The sequence below is a fragment of the Protopterus annectens genome, chromosome 4.part0, assembly GCF_019279795.1.
Source record: "Protopterus annectens isolate FY-2018-M chromosome 4.part0, PAN1.0, whole genome shotgun sequence".
NCBI lineage: Eukaryota > Metazoa > Chordata > Ceratodontiformes > Protopteridae > Protopterus > Protopterus annectens.
In genome coordinates this window covers 890927869-890945273 of record NC_056733.1, presented here as the reverse complement: position 1 = coordinate 890945273, position 17405 = coordinate 890927869, and the positions used below count along the sequence as shown (strand labels likewise).

At 44.1% G+C, this 17405-nt stretch overlaps 1 protein-coding gene across 4 annotated transcripts in view; it reads left to right on the top strand.

Annotated features, from left to right (window-relative positions):
* The window catches only part of EIF4ENIF1 (eukaryotic translation initiation factor 4E nuclear import factor 1), a 1251142-nt gene that overhangs the window by 505319 nt on the left and 728418 nt on the right, over positions 1 to 17405 (top strand). For all 4 annotated transcript variants that reach the window (XM_044068847.1, XM_044068848.1, XM_044068846.1 and 1 more), the window contains 2 exons: positions 11800 to 12035; positions 13619 to 13693. In XM_044068847.1, coding sequence (XP_043924782.1) covers positions 11800 to 12035; positions 13619 to 13693 — 311 coding nt within the window. The remainder of the gene's footprint in view (positions 1 to 11799; positions 12036 to 13618; positions 13694 to 17405) is intronic.

Genomic DNA, 17405 nt, shown 5'->3' with positions numbered 1-17405 from the left:
ATCAGGTGGGCAATGTAGAAGATTTTTCTAACCACTTCAGCAATGTGAGTGTCAAAAGAAAGGCCACTGCCAACCTGGGTCCCCAGGGCCCTGATAACCTCTTCTGTGCTTAGTGGATTGCCACCTATATGGTAGCTTGGGGTTGCCTTGTTTTTTTCCCGAAGGGTATGACTATACATTTTTTGGCATTTAACTTCAGGCCATGGCTCTGGCACCAGCTATCAGTTTCCGTGAGACCTCTCTGAAGGATATCTGTGTCCGATGTACTTTCCACTATGGCTCCCAGTTTGCAGTCATCTGCAAACTGTCAGCCATAGTCCTCCTATGTTTGCCTGTACTGAGAAGTTGATGCCGAACAGGGGGCCAAGGAGTGAGCCCTGTGGGACACCACTTGTGACCGGCTTGGAGTCTGACATGGCGCCAGCTACTGTAACCCTGTGGGTTCTGTCCTTTAGCCAGTTTGCAACCCATCTTGTGACATATGGGTTTACATTTAAGCTGGTAAGTTTCTCTATAATACCCGAGTGGGGTATTGTCGAAAGCTTTTGCAAGGTCAAGGTAGGCTGTATGGACTGCCTTTCCCTCATCAGTGGCCTTGGTGACTGTTTCGAAGAAGTCAACCAAGTTCAAAAGGCATGATCTGCCTTTGACAAAGCCAAACTGGGTTGGGTCCAATGTCTGCAAGTCCCCTATGTCTTTGTTTGTCTTTGGCAAAAACCCAGAAGAAATAGCAAATAATTTCAATTCTTTCTTTACTGAGACTATTCAGTCTTTAGCCAACCAACTACCCCTCTCCTCCTCTTCTCTTAAAAACACCGCAGTAAAATCACTTCCCTGTTTTACCTTTCAGCCCATCCCTACATCCTTTATCAGAGCCTTACTGAAGAAACTAAAAGCAACTACCCTCTCTGCAGACCTACTTCCGGCTGCATACCTGCAAATAGCTGCAGATGTTATAGCCTACCCTATATCTATTCTAATCAAAAGAGCCATAACCGAGGCCACAATCCCCTCTAAATGGAAAATATCTTGTCATTCCGCTCCATAAAGGTGGTGCCTCCACAGAATTATCAAATTACAGACTAATAGCCATACCGTCACCGCTTTCCAAAATTATGGAAAGATGTGTCCATAAACAACTTATTCATGATCTTACCCAGAACAGTCTGTTGACCAATTCCCAGCATGGTTTCAGACCTCACCATAGTACGACTACAGCTCTCCTCTCCTTTACTGATGCAATTAACCAAAACCGGAACAATAAAAAAATATCTTCTGCCCTCTTTCTGGACCTGTCAAAGGCCTTTGACATGGTAAACCACCAGTTACTTCTCCATACATTGGAATCCCTTTACCTATATTGCTCAGCCCTCAAATTGTTCCATGCTTACCTCTCTGGAAAACAACAAGCAGTCCAGTGGCACAATAAGCTCTCACACCTGTTACCTAATACCATAGGTGTTCCCCCAGGCTCTTTTCTAGGACCCCTTCTTTTTTCAGTCTTCATAAATGAACTACACTCTGTCATCCCCGAAGCCACCTGTATCCAATATACAGATGACTCAACCCTAATATGTTCAGATGTCTCTCTATCCAGTTTACAAGTAGCCACCCAACTCTGCTTTACTACAGTCGAAAAATGGCTTGCGGAGCGTAAACTCATCCTAAACCCAAACAAAACCAAATTGCTTCTCCTTTTCCCCACTCCTGCCCCTCCTTCTATACATCTCACTATTCAATCTAATAATGGAACCATCGTCTCACCTGACCCCTATACAAAACTGCTAGTTGTCATTGACAACAAACTTAGATTTGACATGCATATCAATCAAACCATTAAGGCTGTAAATAAGAAACTTGGATCCTTATACAGAATCAAGAACTTTCTTACCCCTTTTGCCAAATTAGCCATAGCCCGTACTCGCCTTCTTTCTACTCTCCTATATGCCTCTCCTGTTCTTTCCTACCTTAACAAATGTGAATTGAACAAACTCTCTACTTATCACATAACCAGATATGTAACTGGATTGCCCTTTAGAACACATCACTGCCTTAATCTGAAAACACTTGACTGGTTAGAACTACCCAATCTTCTCAAGTTGAACCAACTCACAGAATCATTTAAAATCCTAAAACAACCTGAAAAAAACCCTGCTCTGAGTACAATAATTATTCCTTACTCTAATCTTAGCTGCCTTCGCTCCTCCAATAGACACCTTGTCCACACCACCAAATCCAACAATATGGGTGGTGAAGCTCTCTTTGCTAACACCACTGTAAAGCTATGGAATTCCCTCCCCAACAACTTTAGGCTAATTTCCTCCCTTGATCAATTTAAAAAAACTCAAACAATATTTTAAGGCGAAATGGCTCTGCCCATGCATATATCCAGATTAGATGCCCTCCGTAAAACAGAGGCCTCACTTTTCTCCATAGGACAACTTGAGAGGGGACCCTTAATCCAGTTGCCTACTATCTGCTCACCACGGTAACCATATTTTAATATCGGTCTCACTTTTTCTATTGCATTACTGTAATTGCACTAAGAACCCTAGTTAAACTGTTAGGTTATAGTAACTAAATTGTATGTAATTTTGTATTTTCCTATTTCTCCTTTCTGCTATTTTTATTTTGTATTACTATTTCACTTTTTTGTAACTATATTGTATCGTACCTTGTGGAGCTTTTCTCCCCGGTCCTCCGCTGAAAATGGACATGTATCCAGTCGGACTATCCCGGTCAACAAATGTAAAATAAATTTGAGTTCCATTATGATCCTCTCCATAGCTTTGCAGACCAGGCTTGTTAAGCTTATGGGGCGGTAATTACCAGGGTCCATAGAGGCACCGCCTTTGGAGTGGGACCACAGTTGCCGTACGCCACTCCTTGGGCACTTATCCTGTGGTAAGGCTAAGATTAAACAGCTGCCTTATGTGTGGGTTTAGTTCCTCATTGAGTTCGTGTAGCACACAGCCGGGGACACCATCCGGTCCCATTGATGCTGTGTTTTTAGCTTTAGAGAGAGCAGCTTTCATCTGCACATTGGAGATGTCTGGGAGGCTGCACTCCGCTGGGATAGTTATCTCTCCTTTTGGGGGGGAGAGGGGGGTGAAGTTTACACTGAACCTGTCTGCCAGTAAGTTGGTTATGTCTGTGGGTTCAGTGATTTTTGTATAATTTTGGACTAATTCTGAGTATATCTCGGAGTTTCCACCCAGGTTTCTAACAGCTGAAGAAGGCCTTATGATTGTCTTTTGAATCTATGGCAATTTTTCTCTCAAAGTTGGCCTTGGATGATTTTGAGTGCTCATATTTTTTTTACTAATCAAAGGTGTCTTCTCTTATGGATTTTGCTCTATCATGTAACAGCTTTCTCCTCTTGTTGTAAAGTTTATTTATGGCTGGGGTCCACCAAACTGGACGTTTGCCCTTGGTGGAAAGAGTCTTGGTTTTATTAGGGATTGCCTGATCCATGCAGTCCTGGAGGTGTTCGTAGAAGGCATTTATTAGGGCTTCCGCAGCTTGGGTTGTGGTTTCCACTGGCTCGGGGGCCTTGAAGGATACCACACCAGTCTTGAGTAGTGTGAAGTTTGCTTTAGAGAAGTTCTTCACTGTGGTCTTTTTTGTTTGGGGTGGGGGCGGGATGTGGATATCCAGTGAGATTAGTTTATGATCTGATCTCACCAATGAGGGATATACTTCCGGTGTGGAGCATTTTGTCCCCATGTTTGTGGTGATGAGATCTAGTATATTTTCTCCTCTTGTGGGAACGGTGACTAGTTGTTCCATGGCATTTGAATTTATGAACTCTAGGAACCTTTGGGCTAGAAAGTTTGGGCTTGAGTAATGTTCCCAGTCTATATTCGGGTAGTTGAAGTCACCCAATATAATGGTGTTTGGAGATAAATTTATACCCTCCAGTGTCTTCAGGAAGGCTGTGTGGGGTTCCTGAGTTTGAGAGGGTGGCCTTTAGCATGCTACAAATTGTAGAGCAGTTTTGCCTATGGTTAATTGCACTTGGATGGTTTCCAATGCTTCGTGTGTTGCCACCAACCTGGAGATGTGGGTATCCTTGATGAATATGGATACACCCCCTCCTTTTGTGGTGTGGTCCGGGTTTTGTGGCCGGAACGCATGATATGAGGTAAAACCTGATAGTGCCGGGGTGCTCTCAGGAGCCTTGAACCAGGTTTCTGTCACAGCACAGACATCTATGTTCTCCATACTGAGAAGGGCCTCGAGTGCGTGCATTTTGAGATTTAGACTTCTGGCATTGAGCAGCATTACCCTTAGTTTCTTCCAATTTTTGTTTTCTAGGGTGGTAGGTTTAGAATTTGAGCCTTGTGACCTTAAGTGTATTTTGTAACCTTTATAGTATTGCATTGCTTTTGGAGCTTTTCTCCCCGGCCCACCCCTGAAAATGGGCACTTCTTGGCTCAGTGGACTTCCCCGTTAATCAAACTGAAAATAAATAAAAATTGATTAAGCTAACTGGCTACCTGTGAAACTACTTACTAACTTTTTACTTGCCTCCCCACTATTTAAACTAGTCAAGAATGACACCTTCCCTCCACTAGCTTTTAGACTATTGAGATGCACCAACATACAACCTTAGAGATCTTAACCAGTCATGTCTTCTCCAAACCGCCCAAACTAGGCTTTGCTGCACAGACACTTTCTTGGTCCTTGGTCCCAAACTATTGGAGTTTCCCTTTTCTTAAAGATCATTTCTCTTGCTCCACTTTCCATTCACAAATAACATTCCTAGACTCTAGGAAAATGCAACTGCTCTCTATGGTCACATGTAACTTACCATGTTAAGCTGTCTATCTCTCCTTCATTCTTGCTGGATGTGTTTGGAGCCGATCCTTGGCTCCGACTCTGCCTTTTACTAAAGCTCAAGAGCTATTTACTGGCTGGAGTCCTCCCCTTATCCCACAATGCTAGGCGTCTGATATCCAGATCTCGTTTGCCACTTTAGCTACGAGGTTGCATTTTTTACCGGCTCCAGGTCGTATAATTCTTTTACTACTTTTTTACTGTCAGTTATTAAGTTTAGATTTTCTTCTTAGTTTTATTAGATCGTGTAACCCCTTTAGACCCCACTTAGGATCTCCTTTTTTCTGTTAGATTTATCCCCCCCCCCCTTTGGGGTAGTGGTTAGGCCTGTCTCTCTTTATAGAATTGTTTTGTGTGTGTGTGTATATATATATATATATATATATATATATATATATATATATATATATATATATATAATGTGTGTGTATATAACATTTTTGTTACTTTTTTTGTTTAACTGTTGTAGTACAGGTTTTGTATTTAGTTCTAGTGCATGTCTGTTTAGTGTTTTAAGCACTAGTTTAACTTCCCTTGGTATCTCTTCAGTCATGTCTAAAGTTACCAAGGTTTCAAGAATTGTGACTCGTGCTGTCAGATGTCTGACGGTCTGTCACACTTGTGTTTGTTTGGGCCCCATACACCTGCAGGACTCCTGTTCGGTCTGTTGGTCTGTCATGCTTTCAGTCCGAGAGTCCTGCAGGAGTGTAGGAATAAAACTCATTTTGAGAGGCTTGTTAAAGCCTGAAGGATCCCCGGCTAAGCCTTCGGGGAAATCCTTAAAGCCCGCCAAACTGTCTGCTCCCTGTTTGGAGTAGACGCCAAGCGGAGCTTCTGCCTCTTCTGTTCCGGCCGGAACCAACACTTTGAGACCTCAGTCGGCTCCGAATTTGCTATCTGAGCCTTCTCTGAGACTAAAGCGTTTGAGATCCCCCTCTTTAGAGTCCATTTGCTCGGCTCCCAGGTCCCCATTACTACAATCGGAGTAGAGCCAAAGATCCTATTCCTCTCGGTCCTCCAGGCTATCTGACCATGACTTGGAGGGATGTCAGTAGGCTCCTTAAGTCACCGGCACTGGCCAAAATGTTGACTAGCCCTTCTCAACAGACTGTGGCTATCCCTGTTTCTTCAACAGTTCCTCCGACTCAACTACCATGTTCGAAGCCGGAGATTGTTGGGGATCGAATCATCGGAGCCGATACCCCACCCTTCGGCTCCTTAGTCTGCTCCTATCTTTTCATTTCCTCCTTGGAGGGATCCGGGCGCAGAGACTTCTTCGTCTGCTCCGAGGGGGCGAGTGGCATCGGACCCTTGTCCGACCCCGTTCTCCTTCTGTGTCTCGGCACAGGTGAGCTCTGCCCTGACTTCGGTGTTGGAGCCGTCCCTCTCGGTGCCTGGAGGGTTTCACGTCTCTTCAGAGCTGGGACCCTCTTCTCTGCCTGATGGTGGCACCTTTGAGGTCATGAGGAGTGTGCTGACTCCGGTGTCGGCTCCGCGATCGACCCCTTTGGCTCCTCCCCCATGGTGCCTGCATCAGTCTGTCCATCCTCCTGACCCCAAGCGTGGAGAACAAGTGGTCTATTTGGATGCGTTTGGTTCTCGTTCTTCCACCTCCTGGGTGTGTCTGCCTTTCGACCCACTCATGGAAGTAGTGGCTCAGAAGGTGTGGATGGCCCCGGGCACAGTGGAACCAACTCCCCGCAGGCTTACTAAATTCATTACAGCCCCGTCCGACAGTTTTTTTACAAATGGTGTCCCTGTTGATGCCATGGTGGTTGCAGCAGCCAGTAAGGAGTTGGCTGACCCTTCAGTGGCTGTCCATCCACCTAATAAAGAATCTAGGACAATGGACAGGTACGGGAAGCGGATGTTCTCTTCAGTGACCTATTTCATGCTGTTGCTGAGCTATCTGCCATTTCACCCGCCTTCAGAGAGATCTCCTTAAGGAACTGGGTGATACCCTTCAGGATCCATCTTCTGCAGGGTCTCAGGAAAAGATAAACTCCCAGCTGGCGACCCTTAATTCTGTAGTAAACTCCTCCATGCGGCTCATTTCTTATGCAGCTGATTGGGTGAGTAGAGCCGCAGGCACAGGCGTGGCTTTGAGAAGACGTGCTTGGATGCGGTTATGTAACTTTGCCGACCCCTTTAAGGCATCTTTCACCAATACCCCTTTCGATGGATCGGCTTTGTTTGGACCACAGGTGAAGGATACCCTTACCAGGTGTGAGCAGGAAGGCAAGGCTCTCTGCCATGCGAGTCAATTTTTTCTACTCTTTCTGGACCATACCCTTAAGGTCAGAAGAGTGGGAAAATGTAGTTTCGCATACCTCAAGGAGTCTTACCCGACACGCGAGTTTCCCTTCAGGGGCAGAGGAGGGCACAGACACCACCAGAGGGGCAGAGGGGGTCAGCAAAAATCAGGGTAGCAGGGAATCTTTTTCTGACAAACCCTTTCAGCACCCCTGAGGGGCTGCCAGACTGTCCACTCTCTGCCTGGCAAATCCTCACACAAGACAAATGGGTACAGTCTCTCATATTGGAGGGTTACAAAATCCCCTTGTCCACACCCCCATGCAAACAAACAGGTCCCTTCCAGATGTTCCACCCGGTCTAAAGGAACAAGCAGTACTAGAAATTTCAAAACTGCTAGAAAAAGCAGCCATCCAGCCAGTCCCAGCAGACCAGCAAGGATCTGACATTTACTCAAAGTTCTTTTTGGTACCAAAGAAAAAAGGGGACTGGAGACCCATTTTGGATCTCAGCAGGTTAAACAAATCTGTTCAAAGAACGAAGTTCTGGATGGTCACGCTTTAGTCCATTCGATCCTTTTTGGGTTCAGACTTTTGGATGTGTTCCATAGACCTTCAGGATGCGTACTACCATATCAGAATGAACAGACACTCCAGGAGGTTTCTCTGCTTCCGGCTGGGAGCCAGTCACTATCAATTCAGAGCCCTGCCCTTTGGTCTCACCACAGCCCCCAGTGTGTTCACCAAATGCATGGCAGTGGTTACGGCTCACCTGAGATGGTGAGGATTCTAGGTGTTTCCATATCTAGACTACTGGCTCCCAACTGCTTCCACCAGGCATCAGCTAATCAGAGCCAGGGATTATACCATCCAAACTTGCTCAGAGCTTGGTATCTCCATAAAGTTTGAAAAGTCTGCGTTGTCGCCTTATCAATCTATAACCTTTATAGGCGCCATATTAAATACAAAAGAACTGTCAGCAAAACTGCCATTACAAAGATAATTAGACATTCGCCGACATGTTCAAACATTACTACATTGCAAGAGAATTCAGGCCAGATTTGTACTGAACCTTGGGTCTCATGGCAGCAGCAATCACATTTCTTCCCCTGGCTCGTTTTCACATGCGGATTCTTCAATGGATGCTTTTTACCCAGTAGTCTTTTCAACAGCTTCCGATATCTCACAACATAATCACCCAATCATGCAAAGACCACCTTTCTTGGTGGATTGTCTCCCCCCAAGTTTTTCAGGGCAGACCATTTGTACTTCCTCCTCTGGTTGCCACTGTGACAACAGATGCCTCCCTGATCGGGTGGGGGGGGGGCATTTTAAGGGCAGGGCTGTCCAGGGCACTTGGCAACCCCTAGAGTACCATCTGCACATAAACGTCTTGGAGATGAGAGCAGTACTTTTAGCGTTGCAAGCTCTTCAGGACTCTCTACCTACCGGGACTGTTGCAGTTCAGACGGACAATAGTCGGTAGTGTGGTACATCAACAATTAGGGCAGAATGAGGTCCTATCCCTTATGTCGAGAAGCACTCAGACTCTGGCAGTGGGCGATCTCAACTGTTTCTGATGGCAACGCACATCCCCAGGAAGTCTAATGTTATAGCGGACAGGCTAAGCAGAGCAATTCTTATGTCACACGAGTGGTCTCAATTAGTTAGTAGCGGACAAAATTTTCCGCAGATGGGGTCAACCTTGTGACCTTTTTGCAACCCCTCTCAACAGCAAGTGCAGCGACTTCTTCACTCTCTTCCCCCTCCCAGGCCATTCCCCCAGAGATGCTCTAGTTCATGATTGGCCCTGGGGCCTGCTCTATGCATTCCTTCCTTTTCCCTTAATTCCAAAACTGATTCAGAAAGCGACCGCTTTGGGATCCAGGCTGATTCTCATTGCTCCTTACTGGCCTCGACAAATTTGGTTCCCATTCCTGCATAGTCACCTGCTGGAGAAGCCCTGGAATCTGGACCCAGTGCCAGATCTCTTGATCCATCAGTTGGGCGGGCTGCACCAATCCCTTCAGTCTCTCAACCTCACAGCTTGATTGCTCCACTTCCAACCTTAGCCAGGCTTCCATATATTTCTCAGCCAGTGCATGAAATCCTACTTTCTTTGCAATAATCTTCTACTAGGAAGACTTATGCTAGTAAGTGGAAACTTTTTTCCTTCTGGGCAGAGGCTAGAAAGTTAGACCCCTTTACAGCCCCTGTCCATAATGTTTTAGATTTTTTGGCGTAAATTTTTCAAGCAGGTTCCTCAGCTGCCACCATTAGGGTACAATTGGCTGCTATCGCAAATTTTCACGTTGGCCTATCAGTCCAGTATCATGTCCCACAAACTTTGTAAGGCCTTTCTTAAAGGGACTACGTTACTTAGACCCCCGGTTAAAGATTCCTCCCTCCTCCATGGGATTTGAACTTGATATTAACTTCATTGATTCTCCCTCCTTTTGAACCTGCAGCTTCTTGTTCCTTAAAGTTACTCTCCTGGAAGACTCTTCTTAGTAGCCCTCACCTCGGCCAGAAGAGTATCAGAGCTTCAAGCCCTTTGTTTTCGCCCTCCATATCTTATTTTTCACAAAGAGTTCCACTCAGGACTAATCCTTCCTTTTTGCCCAAAATACCCTCAGACAAATCTCAATCAGGCTATTGATCTTCCTGTCTTTTTTCCTAATTATTCAAACAGCTGAACAAAAGTTACACTATTTGGACGTTCGCAGGCAGTTACGTTTTTATTTAGATAGGATCGAACAGACAAGAAAATCAGATCAACTCTTCCTGTCCTATGCTGAGGGCAAGCAGGGCCTGCCAGTTTCTAAGGTAACCTTGTCCAGGTGGCTGGCCTCTATTACCTTGATCTTCCAACTGAGACATAAAGAACTTCCTTCAAAACCAAAAGCTTATTCCACCAGAGCATTGGCTACGTCTGTAGCTTTTCAGGCTAGACTTCCAATGGAATCTATTTGCTTTGCAGCAACATGGGCCACTCCTCATACCTTCATTTCTCTTTGCAAGTTGGATATGGCCTCCAGGAGTCAAGCTGATTTTGGTTCCACTGTGCTAGAGTCTGTTTCAATGAGCCACCCAGGGCTAAGGTGCTAAGGACGCTGTCCCATCCAGCAAGAATGAAGGTGACAGACTTCTTAACATTAAGAAGTTATGTACCTACCATAACGTTCCATGTTAGTTGTCTTCATCTCGCTTTCTTGTGTCCCACCCTCCATCCCCCTAGCCTGGTTAGGACTGAGAAGAATCCCTTTTGAGGCCTTCCTACGGTTGACCTTGTTTTTAGGTCACGTCCTCCTCTGTAGCACTGTAGGTAAACCTTTGGTGGGAACTAGTGTTTTTCCATGGTGTTAGCTTTTCCAAATGAGATCTGAATATCGGACGCCTAACATTGTGGGATAAGGGGAGGCCTTGAGCCGGTAAATAGCTCTCTAGCTTTAGTAAAAGGCCGAGTCTGAGCAGAGGATTGGCTCCGAACCCATCCAGCAAGAAAGAAGGCGAGATTGACTACTAACATGGAACGTTATGGTAGGTACATAACTTCTTATTCTCATCCCCTTCTGTCTGCATGCCTTACTCCCCTTCTATCTGCATGCCTCTGAAGCCCTCATGCCAGCTATATTCACTTTTGTCATTCTCTCTATATATAATGCATCTCTTCTGTGAGCTGTGACTGAAATGGGCTCCATGGAATCTGCTCCACCCTGGTTAATATGTTCAGAATAAAGTGGGTTGGGTACTGGTTGTTTGCAGTTAATGAAGTTCCAGTGTGCAGTTCATATTAGTGTGTTACAGTTTGAGGGAGGATATGACTAAGCGATAAGCTATACAGAAAGTTGAATCTTGAATGGGGAAAGTCGTTCATGTATTGGAATTTGTTGAAACTGTCTTTTCCGTAGGCATTTTTTGGAGGAGCATGGTATTGTTGCAGAGGTATCTTTGGCTTCAACAATTAAACCTTCTGTAATTATGCCATGGATGATTCATACTAGTGCATCTATGCTGGTTTATGGGTAGATGTCTGTTTTCACTTGCCTATGTGTAGGCTGCTGATACCTTATTGGTTCCCAGAGGGCTTCATCCCTCTGTATCCTTGCAGTAGATATCCATTTTGAAGGCACTCCCAAGCCTAGATCATGGTTTGACCTTTAAAAGGTGCTGTGAGCAGTTTTCTCAGATGACTACATTTGGTAGGGTTCTACGTTTTATTCGTTTTCCTCTGCAGGCAGGAGTGCTGAATGAGATTAGCATCATTCATTCCGCAAGATTTTGCGGGTAACTTGTGGGTAGTGGATTCACTGTCCTCTGGTCTTGTTGGCTAGATTGCAATATTGGGCAATGTGGACATCTGAATAAAATGCTGCCTTCGAAAGTCTGCCGCCTGTCTAATGACAGTGTAAGGATTGTGCTGCTTTGTCTTGCAGGCAGTTTCTTTTAATCAGTAAGGGTGGAATTGATTTGTCTTAAAAAAAAAATCTCGTTTTTGTGATATTAAAGATGTGGATTAGATTGTCTTTACATCCCCTTGGTAAGGGGTTTGTGTTGTAACCATGGATATAATAGGTATTAGAATTACAGTACACAAATGTAACCTGTAACCATTGTGTTGACAGCTGAAATGTAGTGTGCCCATCAGCTCCTGTTCTGTCATGTGACTAAGTGATGCTGTATCAGTAAGTTCATGTCTGCCTTTCAGGTAACTCTGGTGTGGTCCTGTCTGTAGAAGAGGTGGAGGCTAAACTGAAAAACTTGATGGTAGAGCCAGATGGCAAAAATGCAACTGCGTTTATGGTGGAGCAGCTGGAAGAGAGGTTTGCAAGTGTGTCAAATGGCAGGGCTCCCTGGAAGCGGGATAATGACATGTCCGCATTCAACAAGCTGGTGAGCAGCATGAAGGCCAGTGGTACACTTCCAACCCAGCCCAAAAGTAATGTAAGTAATCTACTGTGGATTGGTGGTGTAAGGTGAGCTTTACTACAACCATGACAGCAGAACGAAGATCAGTAAGTGTGGGGTGCCTGTACTCCATGCATGCTTCGTTTACTGAGGTAGATTTTTAAAACTGGTTCCAGTTAGAGTACTAACGACCTGTTACAGAAGTAACTGTTTTTGCTGGAGTTAGAAGTGGAAGAACTGACTTATTTCATAGCTGTCTGTCGTTGATACAGTTGAGCTGCTAATTGTCTTCCATTACCATATTTAGTGATGGGCATGAACAGGCTTAATAAATACTTTAAATATGCTACATTTAGTTACCCAGCTTCTGAAGGAGTCCATGTACATTAACTTATTGCTACCATTTGGCAAGTATTTCTTCTGTAGTCTGAAATCATGTTACTTTTTACAATACTTGAAGCTATAAAGCTGATTTTTCAATCAAAGCAGGGTGTGGACCCTGATTAAGTGTCTAGTACAAAACATGTTGCTGTACGTCATTCTCCAAACAGGTGTACCCTTCCTTTTTAACTTGGTTTGTAAGTTTGCTTATTGTATGTCCTAAGATGTATGTGTGTGAAGTTTGACTGTTTTCTAGCAGGTGGTAAGAAGGGTGCCGTAGGGGTGGAGTGGATTTGTTGAATAATCTTTTGCTGTTGAGTCAATGTAGTACCACTTGGCTTGTGCCAGGCAGAGTGAGCATTCTTGTAGGCCAGAACATAATGTCTGAAGTTCTGTCTCATATTGGCAAACTTCTTTTAAGGCATTCTGTTCTTGGGGTTCTGGCCATTTTCTTTACAGTATTTTCTAGCATATGCCTGGCATCGATTTAAGTGTCTACCTTCCAGTTTATTCTATTGGACATTGGTCATGCCTGATTTTAAATTTCTGTAATTTGAAAGAATGCTAAATGTTTGAAAGCAATGTAATCTGTTTCTGAAGTCTGCTATAGCTGTTCACTGGGCAATTCCAAAGATCTGGTTTTGGAGTAATAGTTCTCCTGAAGGGGAGTGGCATGCACAAGTCTGTACAGGCACAGTATAAGGAAATGATCCCTAATTTTTGCCACTTGCATAAGTTTTTGATTGGGTAAGTGTCTCAGTCATTTGAGAGGTTGTATTGAATGCACACTTTTGAGAGGCTGTAGTCTGTACTTTCACGTGAGCAAAATTTTTTGAGGTCCAGTCCTAGCCCTTGTGAGACTCTACATGGGTGGCATGTTGATTATAAGTAAGGCTGCTGGTGTGTGAAAGCAGTGGTTGTAAGGACTTTGGTGTTGGGTACTTATTCATTGGTTAAGATTGCCACTTTTCAGTCCGCCCTCCTTATCACTGAAGCGTTTTTCATTCCATTGTGGCAAACTGTGGGAAAGGGAGTTTTCCTGTGTGCTATTGTTTATTAACTTGGGGAATGGCAGCGGCTGAACCCAGTTGTGGCTGGATGACTGTATTGTAAGTTTTCCCCTTTTAGTGGCTTTCACCTAACTTGGATGCTACCGTTTGGTGCCTTTTCTTTGCTGGTTTTGATGGGCTATTTTTGCTTGTGCATACTGAATGCTTTTTCCTTTTGTCTTTATATAGCAAAGTGAGAATCATGTAGTGCCATCCGTTCTTGAAGGCCCTTCACAGCACCCTTTGCCAAAGAATATCTTGCAGGTATGCATTTCAGACATTTAACATACTTTAATAATCTTGGGGTACACTAACTAGGCTAAGTACAATTTTAAAACAAGGCTGTGTAGTCAGACTGCAAATCTGCAGTAGGTTGCATTAGTAGCATGGTGTAGTGCGTGTAGGACTATAGTATGCAAAGATCTGTTATGTAGCTTGTCTGAGTCGGCCAGTCTGAGCTGCAATGTAGTTTCCCATTGCCAGGTAGTAGCACTTTCCTAGTTAAGTCGTATGTGTGGAGTGATACGTCCATGCTGGTTTATACTCAGCTAGTGTGATTTCTCTGATCACTGGACTAGTCTGTTGCAGATGGCATTGTATGGTAGCTAACAAATCCTGTTCTGTGGCATCAATGGCTCGACAGCTTGACTGACAGCGTACTATGGCTGACTATAGGCTGGTGTTTTTTTTGTGGTACTACAGATCACTGTTTGCATTTGGGATACATGTTTAAAACCATTGGGATTTGTCTACTGTACTGCCCTCTGGTAACTATGCTGGCCATGGTGCAGTACAATGCATGTTACTTATTGCTCTTGCTGATCATTCCATTTAAGACTTCTCTTTGTGGCTGTACTAGTACATAGGCAAACCTGTGGTGTTGGCAGTGTGCCTCCCAACCCTATGTTTATGTATTTTACATGTATTTTACATGTATTTTACATTTGTTGACCGGGCTAGTCTAACTGGATATATGTCCATTTTCAGTAGAGGCCCAGGGAGAAAAGCTCCACATAAGCAAAATATTAGCAACTACTGGTACAAATAAGTAAAAACAAGTAACAAATTTTGGTGCAGTACTATTTTAAGGTGAAGAATACAAATGTTTTCTATACATAAGAGTGTTAAAGTAGCAGAATAATAAGAAAAAGATTACACAAATTTGAAGTGGTGCACTATTAAAGAGAAATATAAAAAAAATACAGTAGCAAATATTACAGCTCCAGGTACAGTATTAAGCAGCGAGTCATCCCATTATCCTATAGTAGCATAGCAACTTTAAGGCAGCATGAAATAAGAAATAAAATGAAAGTCTGTAAAGATCTTTATATGCGATAGCAAGTTAATGCTGCAAGCAGCAATCTATGCAAGTGTGAAGTTAGTAGAAGATCGAGTGTGAGAGAGAGTTGTAGAGACTAAAAATTAGAGTAGGTAGGTCTACTCTCTAAGGCATAGAGAGAACTGGAATTAAATTGCAAAAGGTTATGTAGGTAGGATTCAGAGAAAGTGGTGGAGGGATTAGTCTGGGTTACTACATGGGCATAACCAGTGGTTAATAAGGTATTCTCTGAGTTGTTTTTTGAACAGTTTTGCTGAGGAGAGAGATGAGTTTCATGGGAAGCAGGTTCCAGGATTTGCCAACAGTGTTGGCAGAGAATCACCGGCCTCATTTTTGGATTTGACTGTAGATACTAGTACTTTATTGGCTGAGCAAAGGGTTGTCAAATTACTGTAGGGGGTAAGGAGGCTATTAAGTATAGGAGTATTTTTAGGAAGCTAGAGGATCTTATGGGCAATAATAAGTTGAAACTGAAGTTGATTATGAAGTTCTGGCCAACCTAGGTTTTTAAGGTTTTGACAGTGGTGAGTTCTCTGAGGAACCAGTAGCAAATCTGGCAATATTGTTATAGGAGGTGGCTAGTTTGCTAAGGTTGTGTTTTGATAGGTTGGTATAAATGGGAGAGGCATAGAGGAGTGTGGAAATTAGATGGGTGTGGGCAATAGTGGTTCTACCTGTTGGAGTTAGGAAGGGTTTAATTCTATAGAGGGGGCCTAATTTTTTGTTTACTGTTTTTATTGTGTTAATGTGTGTCAAAGCTAAGACTATGGTCTATTATTACCCCTAAGAGCTTGGTAGTTGGGTTGGGAGATGTAATGATGCCATCATTGGATAAAACTGAAGTCAGTTGGGGGGGACCTTAGAGTGGGCGTGAAGAGCAGTAGTTTTGTCTTTTTAGGATTCAGGAGGAGGCTATGCTGTAGGAACCATTTTTCTACTGTGTTAAGCACTGTTTGGGTAATGGACTGAAGTTGTGGTGCAGAGGTAGCTGAGCATATTGGTGTGGAGTCGTCAGCTTATTGGATACATGTTTGAGGAATGATTAGATTAGGATCATTGATGAAAATTGAGAAAAGGAGAGGGCCCAAGATAGAACCTTGGAGGACTCCCAGGGTAATAGGAAGGTGAGAGGATAGATTATTTTCCCAAAGCACTGCCTGTTGCCTATTTTCAAGGTAGGATCTAAACCATTGTAAAGCCTGTGTATCTAGAGAGACTTGAGTATGTTAAAGAGCAGTTGATGGTTGACAATATCAAAGGCTTTTGAAAGGTCAGAGTGCTGAGGGTAGTGTTTGGGTTATTGTTAATACAGTCGGAAAAGGGTAAGACGGCTGTGTTGGTACTATGGTGAGGCCTAAAGCTGTGCTGACAATTAGCAAGTAAGATGTTCATCGTGTTTCACTGTTGCAGTCATTACACTTGGGTTATCCTGCTGGCAGGCTACCCGCAGTCAGCCTGAATTCCGAAGTCCTGGTCCGGTTTCGGTTGCTGTCTCCTCTTCCCTGACGTCAGTGCGCCAGGTGTATACAAGATGCAGCAGACGCCATTTTCTTCAGTCTTTCTTGCCCCGCTGTGCCCGAAGCAAAAGCAGTTTGCAAGTGCCGGTCGGCAGACTCCTGAGATTTTCGAAATCTAATTTCAGATCCGAATTTTTCAGTAAAGCTAAGTACCCCATTGGGGAAACCTTTTTCTTGCTCCAGACATATGTCGGAAAAAGTTAACAATTGTATTTCTTGTGGGAAGCAAATGCCTCATAAGGATTTTCATTCTTACTCTATTCCTTGCCTAGGCCCTGACCATGACGTTGCTAGCTGTCTGTTTTGTGCTAGATTTAACCAACGCACTATTAAGCGTCTGTACGATTTTGCTTTTCGTTACTTTGGCCGAAGGTTTAATTATATATTGCTGTCAGAACAGTTGACTACTGGAAGCAAGGAAAAGGACAGGCATCAGAGGTCCAAAACCGGCGAGGCCTCCGCTAGGCCAGTCGCCGGTTCTCAGTGAGTTGCTTTCGCAGCCCCTGACACCTGCTACCTCAGCCACAGGCTGCTTCTGACTCCCCACATGCAGGCATCTAGGCCTCTGGATGCTCAAGGTATTGGACACTCGGAAACTATTCCCTCAGATGGGTCCGGAGCCGCTGAGCAGGCATCGGCTTCTGAGGGTGTTTTCAGACCTACACAAATTATATGTCAAGCCAACTTCAGCTTACAAGGCAAAGACTAAAACAGCTTTAAAGACAAACAAGTACAGCATTCTCCTGGACAGACTTCCATGCCTAAGAAACAGATGCTTAAAATGGCCGAAGACCTAATTACATTGATCAGGGGTTCCCATCCCCCTCCTAAGAGGGCCTAGGCAAGACACAGAAGGATTCTTCTGATCAGGTTTCCATTTCCTCTGACTCTTCAGAACAGGGGATACTCTCTGCCTCCTTATGAGGATTCTGATGCTGAAGAATCTATTCCTTCAGCCTCTTCTGAGGATTCTTTTGGGCAAACACTGCATACCATGCAGGAGCATTTTCATTGCGAGAGCCAGGATTACTCACTCTAAGAAAAGGCTCAGACTGACTTTTGCTGCCTCAGCACAGACCTCTTGCTATTCCACCTGTTCTAGACATTGTAGATGTATTTT